This window comes from Panthera leo, chromosome F2 (assembly GCF_018350215.1).
Source record: "Panthera leo isolate Ple1 chromosome F2, P.leo_Ple1_pat1.1, whole genome shotgun sequence".
Lineage (NCBI taxonomy): Eukaryota > Metazoa > Chordata > Mammalia > Carnivora > Felidae > Panthera > Panthera leo.
In genome coordinates, this window is record NC_056695.1 from 78555168 (window position 1) to 78571846 (window position 16679).

At 53.6% G+C, this 16679-nt stretch overlaps 1 protein-coding gene across 5 annotated transcripts in view; it reads right to left on the reverse strand.

Annotated features, from left to right (window-relative positions):
• COL22A1 (collagen type XXII alpha 1 chain) overlaps window positions 1-16679 on the reverse strand; it is a 259317-nt gene that overhangs the window by 114934 nt on the left and 127704 nt on the right. For all 5 annotated transcript variants that reach the window (XM_042923636.1, XM_042923634.1, XM_042923635.1 and 2 more), the window contains one exon: window positions 6366-6419. In XM_042923636.1, coding sequence (XP_042779570.1) covers window positions 6366-6419 — 54 coding nt within the window. The remainder of the gene's footprint in view (window positions 1-6365; window positions 6420-16679) is intronic.

Consider the following 16679-nt stretch of genomic DNA (forward strand, 5'->3'; position numbering starts at 1 on the left):
TTCCACCTTTGTGTCTTGCAAACCCCCTCAGGATGCTGCTGTCCCACAGAGTGTTGGAGTAAGAGGATTGTTCGTGATCTACTGGAAATTAAACCTCCTTATTTGACAATAATGAAAACTGAGACCCAGAGAGGACAAGCACCCCTGCTAAAGCCACACAGCCATCATCTCCAGAGGATCCTTGACAGGCTGGCTGCTGCAGAGTCACCCAGAAAGCTTGTCATAAATAGAGTATGTGGGCCCCTTGTTTGGACTCTGAGACAGGTCTGGGCCAAGCCCAAGGGGACAGTGACTTTGGAAACACTCTCCCAGTAACCCTGAAGAGCTGTCATGTCTGGGAATCACACTCCGTGTTCACCATAATGGTGAAAATACCAGAAGCACAAGGAGAGAAGCAGGGATCCATAGGAGGAGAAAGCAGAAAACGGAAGTGGAAGAAGGGCCTAGGGAGGGGCCACTCCCGCTCGGTGTTCCCTCTGCCCTGCACTTTACACACTGTATCTCGTTTCCGTCCTCCAGGAATCCTACGAAGTGGGTCTGTTCCACCGTACTTTATACAGGAAGAACAGGACCTTGGGAGGGAAAGTGACAGGAGACAAAGCCGGCATTCAGATGTGAGGACCCTGGTTCCGTCATCCCTCCTCCCTGTACCCACCCCTGCAAAGTGTCTGCACAGCTTGGGGATGCGGGTCTGAGCCCTCGGTTCCAACCCCAGTCACCCCTTGGATGGTGTTCTCCTGAAAGACTGTGTGTGCGTTAAGTGGGACCAGAACTTTCCATACAGGCTCAACTGGGTCTGTTCCACCTCCTTTGTAGGGACCCACAGCACCTGGTTCACTGCTGTGCACACAGTAGGGGCTTAATAACAACCTGTTTGAGGTTGCACACTCAGGTAAAAGAGCAAAATCCTACACAGTAATTAAACTCTATGGTAGCCACTTAGAGAGACAGAGAAGCCGGAAGCAGTGGGCATGGCTGACAGAGGGTCTGGGGACCCGTTTCCAGCAGGGAAGGGGGTGGGCCACTGGCCCCAGCCTCCTCTCACTGACAAGGAGCATCTTGTGTGTACAGATGAGAAACACGTGGTGGGGAGAGGGGACAGCAGTCAGGACGGAATGCCAGCCAGCCAGCCGCTGGTGTCCCATGGACGCTGCTCGGAGGGCCTCACCGTGCCTTCAACAGCCATGCAGGGACACGCGGCTCTTCTCAGAGCTGCCGCCTGGCCTCGGCTCTAATGTCCACATTCTGGAAGGGTTGCCATCAGCCTCCTCCAGGGGCCCAGACACCTCACGCAGAGCAGACGTCCATTCTGGCGGAAACTGAGATGGTTTTGGATACAGCCTCTGGTGAGCCACAGGGTCAGTGGGGCAGGAGCCGGGCCTGGGGAGGACCTGGGCATAGGCCAGGGATGGCCATTCATACCTTAATATATATGGCCCCATGGTCCCCATCTATTTCAAGTCCCTGCATTTGGGGTCCTGTTAATCCTTGAGGAAGCAAATGGAACCCATACCTGCTAGCTCCCAGCCATACGGCAAGTTCCTTTCTTTAGAAGGTCCAGCACCCTGGTCTCTAAGGTGGGATCCTGAGGCCTACACTGCTCAAGATCAAACAAGGTAAGGCAAGACCAGGAGCCCAGCGCCACCCCATGGCTGGGAGTTTTATTACTATCTTGGCCTCCTGCCTGGGCACCAGCCCCAGTACAAAAGTCTGAGTCAGTGTGAAGGGCTAGTCAGATGGTGGCAGGGCCCCTCGGGGAGAACAGGGTTGAGGTGTGGCAGTGGTCCCCACCTGGGCTTTAGCCGTGGAGACAGCAAGAACTGGTCTGACTCGGGGTATGTTTTGAAGGCAGAGTGGGCGAGATTTAACAACAGTTAGGGGTGTGACAGGAAAAGGTAGGTCGAGGACCCGACTGTGCTTGCCCAACACAGGCGGGTAGGTGTGGCGCCACTGCCCAGATGGGGAGCACTGGGGAGGAGCACAGCGGAGGAGAAGGCAGCCTCAGTAGTTCTTTAGGAGGACGTTAGGTGTGTGAGGCTGGGCAGCACCCCAGTGGAGCCTCCGTGCAGCAGGGACCCAGGGGAGTCTTGTGGGGGCGCCGAGATCTGTGCATGGTCTGTGCCCGGAGGGTGGACAGAACCGGGGCCCTGCATGAGATCCCGCGAGAGGCGGCAGATGGAACCCTCTGGTTCTTTCAGGACATAGAAAGACGAGGAGGTAACAGGCAGGCCCAGACCCAGCAGCAGGACTGCAGGAGGAGAACAAGGTGTGAGCTGCCAGAAACCGGAAGGAGAGCCATCATCTGGGAGGTGGAACTGACCTCTCCTTGGCCAGCTGTCAGGCAGCCCTGGCCCGGACAGGAGCTGGGTCGGTGGCGAGTCGAGAGGAACGCGGACGCGCATGAACTCAGGAGACGGGGAGTCGCGTGAGGAAGTCGACCTGACGGTGACTCAGGAAGGGCCGCTTGGAAAACCACTACTCATGTCCCTTCTTCGGGAAACCATGGGAGGTGTCCTAGACCCGCACAGGGTTTCTGACCGAGGGCAGAACTTCCAGTCTGCTATTTGTTTTAGTCTTCACTGGAGCGCCTGGGTGGCCCGGTCGGTTGAGCCTCCGCCTTCGGCTCAGGTCACGATCTCACAGTCCGTGGGTTCGAGCCCCGCGGCAGGCTCTGCGCTGACAGCTCGGAGCCTGGAGCCCGCTTCCGATTCTGTGTCTCCCTCTCTCCCTGCCCCTCCTCCACTCGCACTCTGTCTGTGTCTCTCAAAAATAAATAAATATTTAAAAACTTTTAAAAAATGTTGTATTTATTTATTTTGAGAGCAAGAGAGAGCGCACACTAGCAGAGGAAGGGCAGAGAGAGAGGGAGAGAGAGGATCCCAAGCAGGTTCCATGCTCAGTGCAGAGCCCGATACAGGGCTCAAACCTACGAACCACAAGATCATGACCTGAGCTGAAATCCAAGAGTCGGAGGCTCAACCGACTGAGCCACCCAGGGGCTCCTCCTGTCTGCTATTTCAGCATTTGAATTAAAGACCATAAGTTACGTTATTTTAAACTGAAACTCTCTGACTATTAATACCTTTACTAATGGTAGCCATGATGGTATACAGAGATTAAAAAATAGGGTTTGGGTCTAGGATGGGCCGGGCTGAATGCTAGGTTGTCTCACACTCCCTCTGTGGCCTAAGGCAAACACACTTCGCCCCAGTGCCTCAGTCTCCACGGCTGTAGCAGAAAGGCTGCAAGCACCCCCGCCCCTCCCTGCCCCGCCACCTGCCACGTACATGAACGAGGGTGTGCGAGCTAGCCCGGCACACTGGGGGCCTTCCCAGGCATTGCTTCACTCTCTTCTCCTTTTGTCATTAATAAAAATATACAAATAACCAGTTAATCTAATTGTTCCTGAGAGTAACAAGTCAGCCAACAGACTTAAATGTGAACAACACAATAATGACTGTTTTAATTGTTACCAACGAGAGCGACTAAGGAGCCACTACTGATAAAACGCACCAATCCGCCTAATTATTATTAATGAAACAACATTTGAGCCTTCGAATACGATGGTGATTAAGCAGCTAATTAACGTGCGCGGTAATTGCGATGATGACGCAAACATAACCAATTAGTCTAATTATCATTAATAAAGGAGTGGGAAGTAGTTCTTCTCAATAACCACCTAGTTCCCATTGGTACAGCTTGATGGAGTTGGATGGGATCTGAAGATGTGTGAAGATTCCTTGCATGAATTAGCACAACAATCACCCTACTTGAGTGATTTGTTTTGGAGGGGGTTGTTCATAATTTGAGAGTCCTCCCCTCAGGATGGGGCCACCCGGGGCAAAGCCATAATGACTACCTACCGCAGCAGATTTCTGTGTAGAGGCCAAGGCCCACAGCATCCCCGGTCCTCTGTGGGGTCAGCCCCGCTCCTGGCTACCAGTTCAGGGGACATCTGTCCATCCTCACTGCCACCCCACGCAACACTGCCTTTGCAAACACCAACCAGACGAGACAAAGACTTCCGTTTTTCCTAAACGGCTGCCAGGATACGGGAGCCACCACCTATGATGTCAGGAATGTGTATATTTATTCTAAAACATTCCAGCAGGTGGAATTTTTCATCCTGAAAAAGAGGCACCAAAAGCATCTTACGGGATGCCAGCCGCCCTGGGGCCTCGCTTACTCTGAGGCTGCGCTTCGGGCTCATCCCATTCTCCACAGAGCCAATTAAACTCTGAGCTCAGTTTCCTTAGATTTTAAATGAGATCCACCTTCTTTCCTCACATGTAGTTGTAAGGAACAGTCGCAATTCTATACAAACGGTAAAGAGAGCGTCTGACAAAAGCAGGAAGAAACAGACTTTATCTCCCTTCCTTCTTCCCATCAGAGCCAAAAACTCTACAACAGAATCAACGCGGATTTTCCAGATCAGCATAGGAGCCACCTCTGGGCCCTGAGAGAGGCTGACGGCCTCCCCTTTCTCCCAGAATTCGGGTCCCTCTACCTGGAGGGCCTCTCTGCCCCACTAACCCGTGGTTCCTCTGGGCGCGCACAGTGGCTACCTAGATGTCACAGCCCCTTCTGATTCACAGAACTGCATCTGGCACACAGTGGGTACTTCATACCCATCGAACGGAGGACTCCGCTGAACGAGGAGGAACCTTGGCCGTTGGTGGAGAGGGAGGGCTGAATTAGGGGACACAGCCAGAGGCCCACCACGGCAACGCTGCCTCTTGGTTTGGGCGTGGTTGGCTGGGACACAGCTTAGTGTCCATCGGGTGGCGATCCGGTCAATGGTGCCAGGCGATCCCTCTCAAGGCTCCACACTATGTGGTTCTGCACCACTGAGATCCCTGAATAGATCAGAGCGCCCTACTTCCGGGGAAACGCCTGCTGTGGAAAGCAGGATTGTTTTTATGTGAATGGCATCCAGCTCCATACCTGGCCATTCAGTAAACATTCGACGAATGAAACGGATTTCAAAATTAAAAGCGAAAGAAAGGAATCTATTTTCTGAGGTAGCAAAAAAGAAAAAAAAGAAAGTTGTAGGTAGGGGAAAAAATTGTAGCTTCAAGGAATTTGATGGTGCAGCACGTACGGCCAATATTTGAAATACACAAGCTTTGTTCACTGGAAAGGAAGGTAATAAAACAAATACAAAAAGCACTCTATTTTTCACTATTAACATCAAAATGCCACAGCGAATGTGGAATCTTTAGAAGACCATGAATTATGATTGATTTTACATTCCCTTATGGCGTGCCATATCTGGCCCGAATGGGAGGTGCTAAAATGAAGTGTGAGAAGGCGTGCAAGGCACCCATCACTCATCAGGACACTTTACACGTCAGCGAGCAGTGAAAGCTGGTTTCGGACGCGCAGTGGGCACCTTCTCCAGCGTGGATGCCTGACAGATGGAGGGAGAGGCCCAGTAACAGGTGGGCACTAAAACCCACTGCTTTCCTGCAGCTCACGGAGGAGCCAGAGGGAGGCTGACTGACTCTGCACACGCCCTGCTCGCTGCCACCACGGCCAGGAGAACAGAGACAGCGTCCCCACCTGGTGCTCTCAGGGGACCACAAGTGACTGCACATGTGTGGGGGTGGGGAGCTGGAGAAAGCATAGGGCCAGAGGATGTCCCACCAGAGAGGAGTCCGAAAGACCGAAGGAGTTAGGGGGGCGAGGAGGAGGAGGGGTCATCCAGGGAGTGAGACAGCACAGCAGAGTGTGAAGGGGGCCCTGACCCATCACTTTACAGATGGGTAAACTGAGGCCCGCAGAGGGGGAAGGAGCTGGCCAATGTTACAGTGTGTCGGAAGTCAGACACAAACCAGAGCTCGGGTCTGTGGCCTCCTGGAGTAGCGTGCCATTTGGGTTGTCCTGGTCTCTTGGCTGAGCCCCTTCCGATTCTGAATTCACGGTCCAGCCACCCCCCCTGCTCAGTACCGGGAGCTCCAGCCCAACAAGGGCCTATCCACACCTGTACATGGGCTGTGTCCTGCAGAGCTGAGCCCCTGCCGGGAAGGCCCCTTCTCCCCACCTGTCTGGCCAGCTGCACGAGCTCCATCATGGGGCACCTCGTGCAGGGCGCGGCTGGCTGGTGGGTGTCACTGTGTCGCCGCGGCCTGCCCTCCAGTGGCCGAAATTTCTCTGGGGGAGCAGACAGTGGCCATTCTCCTAGCACAGGGGTGGGAGGCCGGGGGAGCAAGGGGAGACCGGAGGACCCAGGACCCACCGAGCGTTCTCTCTGATGAGGTGACCATCCAAGACTGTGGTGACCAACCTCGGAACTGCCACCCAATTGCTTCTTCAACCAGAGGAAGCAGGACTGCTAGGGACCAGAGGGCAAAGGCGGTAGTTACCTGCGGCCCCAGCAATCCAGGGGTTCCCGGCGGGCCCACTTCTCCTTTCTTCCCCTGAGGACAAAAGAAGAAGCCGAAATTAACAGCAGGCAGGTAATGCCCAGAACCAATGCAGTAACGTCTCAGAGGACATTTCCATCTGGATTTCTCAAACCCCCCACCTGGTGGGATGGCCTCCAGAGAGAAGTGGTTTGGGATTGGGGCAGAAGACTCAGGCTCTGGGGTCACGGAGGCTCAGCACTGGATCCCAGCTCTGCAACGTAGATGGCTTTGGTAACACACGGCCCCAAGGTTACAAGGTACAGAAAGGGACCCTTCAGAAGGATCTCCTTATCCTGCCGTCGGCCATTCCGTTCCTTTCCTTGAAAGCAGCTAATCCCACCAGATGTTGGCTCATCTTTGCAGAGGCATTTTGTGTGTAGACAAGCAACACACACACACACACACGCACTCACGAGTGCCCACACACGTGTGCACATGTTCCCTTGTTCCTCCCCTTCTTTCTCTTTATGAACCATAACTGTAGCAAATCACTCAATCTGCTGCTAACTGCTGGTTTCCCCTGAGCAGCTGACTCTGGCTCATCCTGTATCCGCATGTGGACGGTCACCCTGATGTGCCCACAGCTATGGAATGTCCACAGGAAGGGTGAAACGGACACATGGACAGGTAGGTCATTACGGCCTTTTCTGATTGGCTGCTGTTACAGTCCAGGCTGTTGTCACGACCCCAGTGGGTCATCTTGGGGGGCTGACCTGCCTCATTAAACCTGGGAGTCTAGCCCTGTGTATAGGGGTAAGGGGTGTTCTGGTTGGTTTACTGCATAGGACACAGGGTATATATTATGTAAGCGGGCATCTGAATGATGCTTTTCGTTTTCCTCCTTAATTTCCCTCAGGAAGTCAGAACACCCAGGTAAGGCCTCGTCCTTGCCTTGGTCTGTGCCCAGGCCAGCCCCAGTGGTGGCCCCCGCCCCCACCCCCCTGCCTGCTCTCCCTCCTCCCCGTGTTCCATGAGCCCTCAGTGCCTGCGAAGCCCAGGATACCGTCTCCCCAGCCCCCACCTCCCAGAAGTGGCCCCTCCCCCAGGGCCGTGGGTCACATGGTGAGTCAGTGCCTCCAGGGGGCTGTTGCGGGGTCTCAGGGACGCAGCTCTGTTCAGGCTCGAGGATTTTACGGTTGCACAGAAGTCTGGGTGAGCTGGGAGGGAATGTTCTTTCAGGAGCTTCAAGTCCTAAAACCAGAGTCTCCCAACCTCGACTTGGCCCGCTGGGATCGAGGCCGAGATCCAGGTCTGCGGCTGTTTCCTGTGTATTCATCCGCACGCTCCCGCTGCTCCGTGCCAGCCCCGCGGGTCCTGCCGGGGCTCGGCCACCGCCTCAAGAGCTCGCGGTTTCGCAGGAAGGCCTACCTGAGCCCCTGGGACTACAACACTCCCGATAAGCACAGGTGCAACTCGTAGGTCTGCCGCAAGGTCTTGGGAGGACTTTCTGGAGGAGGTGCTGAGGTAGCACTGAAGGGGGACATTAGAGTATCCCAGTGGGACACACATTCAGTGCAGGGGACAGAGCAGGCAAGTGGGAGCAGGGCCTCCGCAGAGCCTTGATGTGATCTTGACGGAAGGCTACAGGGCGGGGGAGTGGCGAACGAGGTCAGCAGGGGTCAGGAAGAGCGTCCGTGCCCTGCACCAAGGGGAGCCGCCCAAGGGGCCAAAGATGCTGAGTGAGGACACCACGGGGTCCAGTTTGTGCTGGCTCTGGAAGCAGCAGGAAGGACGGAGCGAGGGGCCAGTCTGTTCCCAGAGCTCACCATGGCCACACCACCGCGGGCCCGCCTCCACTGTCACCTCCGCGCCAGCCTGGGGGCCTCCTGGACCATCCTCCCTCACGCCTGACACTACGCTTCCCCTTTCCCGCCATCCCCCCAAGGTCACCAGAACCACATTCTTAGAACAGAACTCAGGTCGGCTTCACAGTGCAACACTTCTCAGAGCAAACTGGGAGGCCCTCCCCTCCTTTCCAGAACTGCATTCCCGCTCCCTGCACGGCTCATTTCCTCAAACTCTCTCCCTTGTCCAGCCACGCCAGTGCCCTCCTCCAGGAAGAACGCACCAAGCTCAACGTCCCCCCCCCAAGCTCAACACTCCCACCTCAACGTCTTCTGCCCGCTCTTGCTCCTGCCCGGCACACGGGCTCCCCAGGCATCCACGCGGTCTCTGCTCCAAGCCCCTCTTGTCCACGCAGTCTCTGGCCAGCCCAACCCAAACCGCCCTGCTGCCAGCTCTCGCTTTCTTTGTGCCGCTGCTGGATACACCGCTGACGGACGCATTTGGTCATTGCCTGCCCGCCTGCCCGAACTGGGGTGCCAGCCTCCCAGAAACAGGGCCTGGCTCCGCTCTTGTGCAGCGCTCTGCCTGGGGGCCCAGAACACTGCCTGCCGCATGGTGGCGACTCAGGAAACATTTGCGGGCTGGATACACAACGCCCTTCAGGACTGACGTGGTCTTGAGCCCAGACAACGGCCGGCCAGGGAAACAGCCCTGGTGGGGGGAGGGGGAGGGGGATGCACAAGGATAGGAAGACAGAAGCTGGACATCTGCAGACTTGCAGAGAGAACAGGCTGACCGGGCTCGGGAGCCCCAGATCCACACCCCCTGAGTCAAGGAACACATCAGCTCGGAGGTACAGCGAGGCCTAGGTCGGGATGCGTTTCTCGACACTTGTCAGGGAGAATTCAAAATGCGGTCCTGGACACCTTCAGAAATGAGCCAGGCCTGGAGGCATTTGTCTGGGCCTCCGTCCGATCCTGCTCTGATGAATGCAGACATCGGGGGGCTGGTCACAAGAGAGCGAAGAGCTGCCAGCTCCCCTCCCTCAGGGAATGGAAAGTAGACATCTTCCATTTGGTATTGAGACAGGCACCCCTCCACTTGCTGGCAGGTTATTCCACTGAGAGTCACCGGTTATTTACAAGATGAATAAACCATTTTCCCTCAAGGTCGGCGGAATGGCCTGGTGAGCAGTCATCAGAATTCAGAACCCAGGCCCGCAAAGTAACTCTGTGCAGAGGAAAGGCTGAAATGGAGAATCGGATCACTCAATGGTTGGTAGGAAGGGATCGGAAGGGAGGAGGAGGGATGTGAAGGTCCAGGTTGCTGAGCTGAATTACTAACTAAAATGCTGATCTGATTGGGGCGCACATTTGTGTCCCTCTCCCAGATGGCCCACTGCCTCTGGAGGGAGGTACAAGGTCTCAGCAGCTGCCTGCTTCACTGAAGTTCGGGGACCTTGTATACACGGTACTGATGCTCAGGGGGATGAGCAGCTAAGATGGTAATGAAATGTACAGAAGGTATGGAGTCAGGAGTGGCTCCCATGCCAGGGCAGTAAAAAAAAAATCTGGCCTGGAAAGGAGGATTATGGGCAGACAGGAAGGTTCCGGTGAGCAAGAAAGACATGTAAGCATGTGCACCTGGGCAAGCAAATATCTCAGCATTTGGGTTTCAGCAAGAAGGAAAAAAGCAAAAAGGTGGCAAGAGGCCAGAGGAAAGAAAGCAATTTGTGATCCTAGCTGTGGTCACAAGGTGGCACCATCTTGAATGGGTCACCCAGAGAAACATTAGGGGAGTCTCTGGCCAACTCCAGCGCCCATGTTCACATCTCCACCCACAGCATCCAGAGCGGTCCCCAGTGCCGTTCAAAGCTTTCCTCCCTCCCTCCCTTCCTTCCTTCCTCCCCTTTCCTTCCTTCCTTCCTTCCTTCCTTCCCTCCCTTTCTTTCCTTCCTTCCCTTTCCTCCTTCCCTTCCTTCCTTCCTTCCTTCCTTCCTTCCTTCCTTCCTTCTCTTTCTTCCTTCCTTCCCCCCCTTTCCTTCCACCCTTCCTTCCCTCCTTCCTTACTTCCCTCCCTTTCCTTCCTCCCTTCCTTCTCCTTCCTTCCTTCCTTCTTCCTTCCTTCCTTCTTCCTTCCTTCCTTCCTTCCTTCCTTCTTCCTTCCTTCTTTCCTTCCTTCCTTCCCCCTTCCTTCCTACCTTCCTACCTTCCTTCCTTCCTTCTTCCTTCCTTCCTTCCTTCCTTCCTTCCTTCCTTCCTTCCTTCTCCTGCCTTTCTGCCTTCCTGCAACCACAGAACTGACCTGCTCACATGCCCAGTCCCTTCCCTCCAGACTTTTCTGGGCCATCCTGCACCTTCTACAAATTCCATTACTTGTCTATACATATACCCTATCCTGGCAGGTGATCTTCCTAAAGGGAGAAAGTTCTGCCTGAGTTACTTCCCACCTCTGAAATGGTCAGGGTCTCCTTCTTGTCTAAAACACGTTAACACTGAGGTGTTTTACCTGGAAATTGATGGCCCTGTGAGTCTAACATGCCTTTGAGATCTAGAGTCCAGCGCCCATGCCCCAATCCCTAAGCAACAGCTCAGGTAAGCTGCTTGTCTTGGCCCCCCCAAACACTCCCCCAGGATTTCTGGCCTCTGAGATTTTGCTCACACTACCACCTCTGTCTGTAACACCCACATTCCATCTCAACTTGTCAAAATCATACCCCAGGTCAGTGCTCCTCTTCCAGGAAGCCCTGGAAATAATGAGAAATGTGACAAAAACATATTGAATACGCACTGCCTGAGAGGCTATTGAGTTGGGATGGGGCATAAAGCTCTAGGTAAGTAGTTACGAGGACTTGGCCACACGGCATAAGCAAAGGGGCTCTCCATGGTCCTTTCCGACCCCCTTCCTCTACAATATTATAAGAAAATGAGGTTGGAATCTTAGGTAGATGGGGAAGGGCAAGCCACTTGCTGCGTCTTCAGTTTCCTCATGTGGAAAAAATTATAATCATTGTAATTATCTGAAAAGATAGCGGTGGAAGAAATAATCCAATATTTGAGGAAGTGCTTTACAAGGCCTAATAAAGCATTATGCAAACATAACAGATAGCCACGGGAATGAGGAGGAATATGATGGTGGCTATGATGATGAAAAAAGGGTAATAGCAGGATTCTGGCTCCTCTGAGTCCCTGAAGTGGGTAAAAGACCATGTGACAAACATACGTGGTTTCAAAACTGCTACCTCCCAACAGTGCCACAGAAATTAAATGAGATAATGCCCAGAGAATGCTCAGCACAGGATATACCATTAGGAAATGTGTAGTAGTGATGGTGATGATGGGTGGTAGAAATGGTGGTGGTGATGCTGGTGGTGGTGGTGGTGGTGGTGGTGGTGGATGGTGATGGCGGTGATGGCGGTGATGGTGGTGGTGATGGTGGTGGTGATGGTGGAAGTGATGGTGGTGGTGGTGGTGACAGTGGTGGTGGTGGTGACAGTGGTGATGGTGATGGTGGTGGTGATGGTGATGGTGATGGTGGTGGTGGTGGGTGGTGGTGGATGGTGGTGGTGGTGATGGTGATGGTGATGGTGATGGTGATGGTGGTGGTGATGGTGATGGTGATGGTGGTGGTGGTGGGTGGTGGTGGATGGTGGTGGTGGTGGTGGTGATGGTGACGGTGACAGTGGTGGTGGTGGTGATGTGGTGATGGTGGTGGTGGTGGTGGTGGTGGATGGTGGTGGTGGTGGTGGTGATGGTGATGGTGACAGTGGTGGTGGTGGTGATGTGGTGGTGGTGATGATGGTGGTGATGGTGCTGGTGATGGTGCTGGTGGTGATGGTGGTGGTGGTGGTGGTGATGGTGGTGGTGATGATGGTGATGATGGGTGGTAGGAATGGTGATGGTGATGGTGGTGGTGGTGGTGATGATGGTGGTGATGATGGTGATGGTGACGGTGGTGATGGTGACGGTGGTGGTGGTGGTGGTGGTGATGATGGTGATGGTGATGGTGATGGTGATGGTGATGGTGGTGGTGGTGATGGTGGTGGTGATGGTGATGGTGGTGGTGGTGGTGGTGGTGGTGGTGGTGGATGGTGGTGGATGGTGATGGCGGTGATGGCGGTGGTGGTGGTGGTGATGGTGGTGGTGGTGGTGACAGTGGTGATGGTGATGGTGGTGATGGTGATGGTGGTGGTGATGGTGATGGTGGTGGTGGTGGTGGTGGTGGATGGTGGTGGTGGTGGTGGTGATGGTGATGGTGACAGTGGTGGTGGTGGTGATGATGGTGGTGATGGTGCTGGTGATGGTGCTGGTGGTGATGGTGGTGGTGATGATGATGGTGATGGTGGTGGTGGTGGTGGTGATGGTGGTGGTGATGATGGTGATGATGGGTGGTAGGAATGGTGATGGTGATGGTGGTGGTGGTGGTGGTGATGATGGTGGTGATGATGGTGATGGTGACGGTGGTGATGGTGACGGTGGTGGTGGTGGTGGTGGTGGTGGTGGTGGTGATGGTGGTGGTGATGATGGTGATGGTGATGGTGATGGTGATGGTGGTGGTGGTGATGGTGGTGATGGTGGTGGTGATGGTGGTGGTGATGGTGATGGTGGTGGTGGTGGTGATGGTGGTGGTGGTGGAAGTGATGGTGATGGCAGTGGTGGAAGTGATGGTGGTGGTGGTGGTGACGGTGATGATGGTGACGGTGGTTGTGATGGTAATGGTGGCAGGGTGGGGGTTAAGGTGGTAATAGTGGTGGGGGTGGGTGGGATGGGCAGGGGTGAAGGTGGTGGCTCTAGCAGGGGTGGATGCAGCAGCAGCTATGTAACCTGTGCATTTTGGACCTATACTTGGCTGTGGGGATTTGAGAAGTGCTGGCCAGAGCAAATTTTGCAGCAACAAAGAACTACTTTACTAACAATAAGCCTGTTTCTCTATTTCATTTTTCTCTTCTTCTCTTTTAAATTGCTACCCTACACAATATCTGGGTAAGTGTTTGTAATTTATCACGAGGGCCGATTTTTCAAGCCACTCTAATGCCAGGATGCTGAGCGGGACTAATCTTTCCAAGGCTGCCTATCTGCCCATGGAGAAGAGGAAGCCCGCAAATGCAGAACAGCAGCTCCTTCCCAGCCAGGGCGCGTGAGCACAGCCATGTGCAGGCCCATTCACAGCTGAAGGGGTTGCCGGTGCAAGTGATTCTAATACGTGCCGTATGGTCTTTTGCTCAGTTCCTGTTCTCCATGCGTCCAAATGTCACTGATGATTATTTTCTACTGGTTAGAGCTGAAACCAGGTGCTCAGGGAAAACCTAGGGTGTCCTGATATAAACCCTGGCTCCATGCCATGCAATGAATCAAACGGTAGCCTGTGATCCAAACGATGCTGTTACCATCTGGTAGAGTAGGGAAGAGCAAGAAAAAGGGCTTTAAAAATGGAAAGGTAAAACAAATTCAACCCAAGTTGCCACTTGACAAAAGACCACCCGTGTTTCCCCTCCTCAAATCTACCAGTGACGGAGCGGACAGATCCGATCGCTTTCAGCAGGAGACCCTCAGGTCCAAGGGCAATGGCTGGGGATGAAAGCCATGTGTATCCAATGCATCCCCTGAACGGGCACTGGCAGTTACTAAGGGGTCCCAGACCTCTCCAAGACACCCGCCACCAAGACTGCTGATGTCCAGATGAGAATTCTGGTGCCTCCACGGACACACACCCACACACTGCCTCCCAACGCAAAAACAGTCAAGGTTTGGAGAAGGCAGACCTCACTTCTAATCTCTGCCCCACCATCTATACTCCGCGTGACCTGGAGTAATCTGACTTACGCATCTAAATCTTGGTTTCCTCATTTGCAGAATGGGAATAAAACTGCCCTACCTCACAGGATCCTTGCAGAAATCAGTGAGAAACATGGGTACAGTTGCCGAGCTAAGTGCCTGCTTAGCCTCCTCCGTGCAACCACTGCTTTTTCCTTCCTACCTGGTATTAGTTCTACACCTGCTACAGATCTCATCTTAATATTTTCTCGGGGTGCCTGGGTGGCTCAGTCGGTTACGTGTCCGACTTCAGCTCAGGTCATGATCTCATGGCTTGTGAGTTCAAGCCCCACGTCGGGCTCTGTGCCTACAGCTCAGAGCCTAGAGCCTACTTAAGATTCTGTGTTTCCCTCTCTCTCTCTCTCTCTCTCTCTCTCTCTGCCCCTCCCCTGCTCGTGCTCTCTGTCTCTCAAAAATAAATAAATGTTAGAAAATTTTTAAAAATGTTCTTAAAGCAACAGACGCAATCAGGCACATCATGAGACATTTGGGAATCACTCCATCGCTAGAAAGAAGGGAGGCATCATATTTGGTAGGTCACTTCTTCGGTTCTCACCTATTGATGAGAGAAGAGATTCCAGAAGATGTTGGAAAAAGGATCAAAGGACCCAAAGAGATTGTCACCAGCTCATGGGAAAGGCAGTGACAAAGGCCTGAGTGACCCTGAGCAGCTTGTTTGATCTTTCTGGACATGAAATTTCGCACCGTCCATCTCAGGGATCCCTTCTGTCATGATGATTTTATAGACATTCCAAGTTCTGCATTAAATTGAAATGCCTGACAGCACAGAATTCTCTTACACAAAAAATTTTCCCTTGGTCATCCAGGGAAGAGGAAAGAAAACAGTGGGGCTATGTCAGGCGGGACTCAGCAGCACAGAGCAAGGTAGAGGCAAAGCCAAAGTAGAGGTGCAGATAGGACCCAAGTTCTTCAATGGGAACCCTGGGACCCCTTAACGAGGCAGACAGGCCTCGTTTCTTCAAAATGGAGCATGCGCCATGGAGGGCCAGGGCCCAGGTGACCAGATGCCCGGTTCTGGGTCCTGTCGTCCTCATGCTGTGCACAGAGTTGGCACCCAGGCAGCAACAGGCATGCAAGCATGAGCCACTCACCCGTGCACTCTGGCTGCATTAGATGCTGACTGCAACATTACTCACTTATGCCTATCTTATATGCTGAGATGTTCTGTTTATGCACTTTTTATGTGTGTATAAAAATATATATGTTTTACGAGCGTGGGGCACTCTTCTAAGTGCTGCAGGTACAAAAATAATGCTCTCACAGACTTACATCCGTGAAAACAAAAATAAACAAATACTCAAGAAAGAAAAAAATAGAAGTCCTCTACAAAAATTAAAATAGGCTGGTGTGAGAGTGACAAGGTGTCTATTTTGGGGTGAATGATGAGGGCATGAAGAGTTTGCTTTTTTTTTTTTTTAAGTCAACCTTGTGGATGCTTCTGAGTGCCCAAATGCTTCAGTAGCCTTGAGCTCCAGCTGGTTCTGCTTCCAGAACATTCTGGAATGTTCAGCTATGTAGCAGTGCTCCCCATCAACCTCTTCCTAATGCCTGGCTCAGACAAGTGGGAGGAAAAGAAAACCTGAGAAAGAGAAACAAGGTAGCATCACCACCCTCCTTCTAAGGCAGGGAGCCCAGCGGGGTGACGATGGTCCGATGTTATGCAGAGGGGTGCCTTGTGTGCTCTAACTCTGTGGGATGGCCCGGGGGTGGGGTGGGCATGGGGGCTGCCTGGCTCCCGATCTTCCCATTTCACTATGCCATTGTGGAAAAATCCAGCTTTGTCCAAAATTAACATGTTTACCTTGCCGGGGATTATACTGTCTGCCTGTTGCTAATCTCTAAAATAAAGGATCCGGATCCCTTTCCCTAGCCCGTACATTAGTCTCAATGTCTCAATTCCTGGATCCTGTGGCTTGTCATTGTCTTGTCTCTTCCCCTTTATAGCCTGAGTGTGTGCAGTGACACCAGGGAGTGATGTTTCAGCTGAAGCAGATGATGAGGAAATGACAGGTCACCGTGAGGGAAGGAGAGACAGATAATTTTCTGAGTAAGTCATTCTGTCTCGGGTTTTCCTGACTCAGCCAGAGGCTGACTGAGCAGGAAGCTGCCGCTCAGCCCACACCGACATCACAGTCAGTCTCTGCAGTGTTTGCCCAGTGGTGCGGCCACTGGACTATAGCAACATCCATGGGGTGCACCCCAGCCCGAATCAGAGACTCACAGAGGACCACTGGAGAGCCAGGGGACCCCAAAGACACACAATGGTCGGCCTCCATTCACGACAGGGAGCAGGACGAGGGAGGAGCCCTCCCTCCATTAATACATCGCCCTGCCCGTGGCCCTTGGCTCACTCTCCCGTGCCAGACCCTGTGTGTCCCCACCACCTGGCACACCATTGGGCCAAGATGGGTGCTCCCATAGCCCCTGCCCTTGGTCTGGGCCACCACCCTCCCCTTCAGCTCTCTGTCCAGAGGCAGGATGTCCTCTCCAGGGGGCAATTCCTATGTCTGCATCACCCTCTCCAGTGCAGCCATCAATTCCTGCTAAAATGTCCTGGCTCTTGCAAGGCCACCTCAGACATCCCCCTTCCTTGTCCCCAGGGCCCACTCCCTCTCAGTGCCCTCCCCTCCCACCCACATCCCTCTCTGCTGAA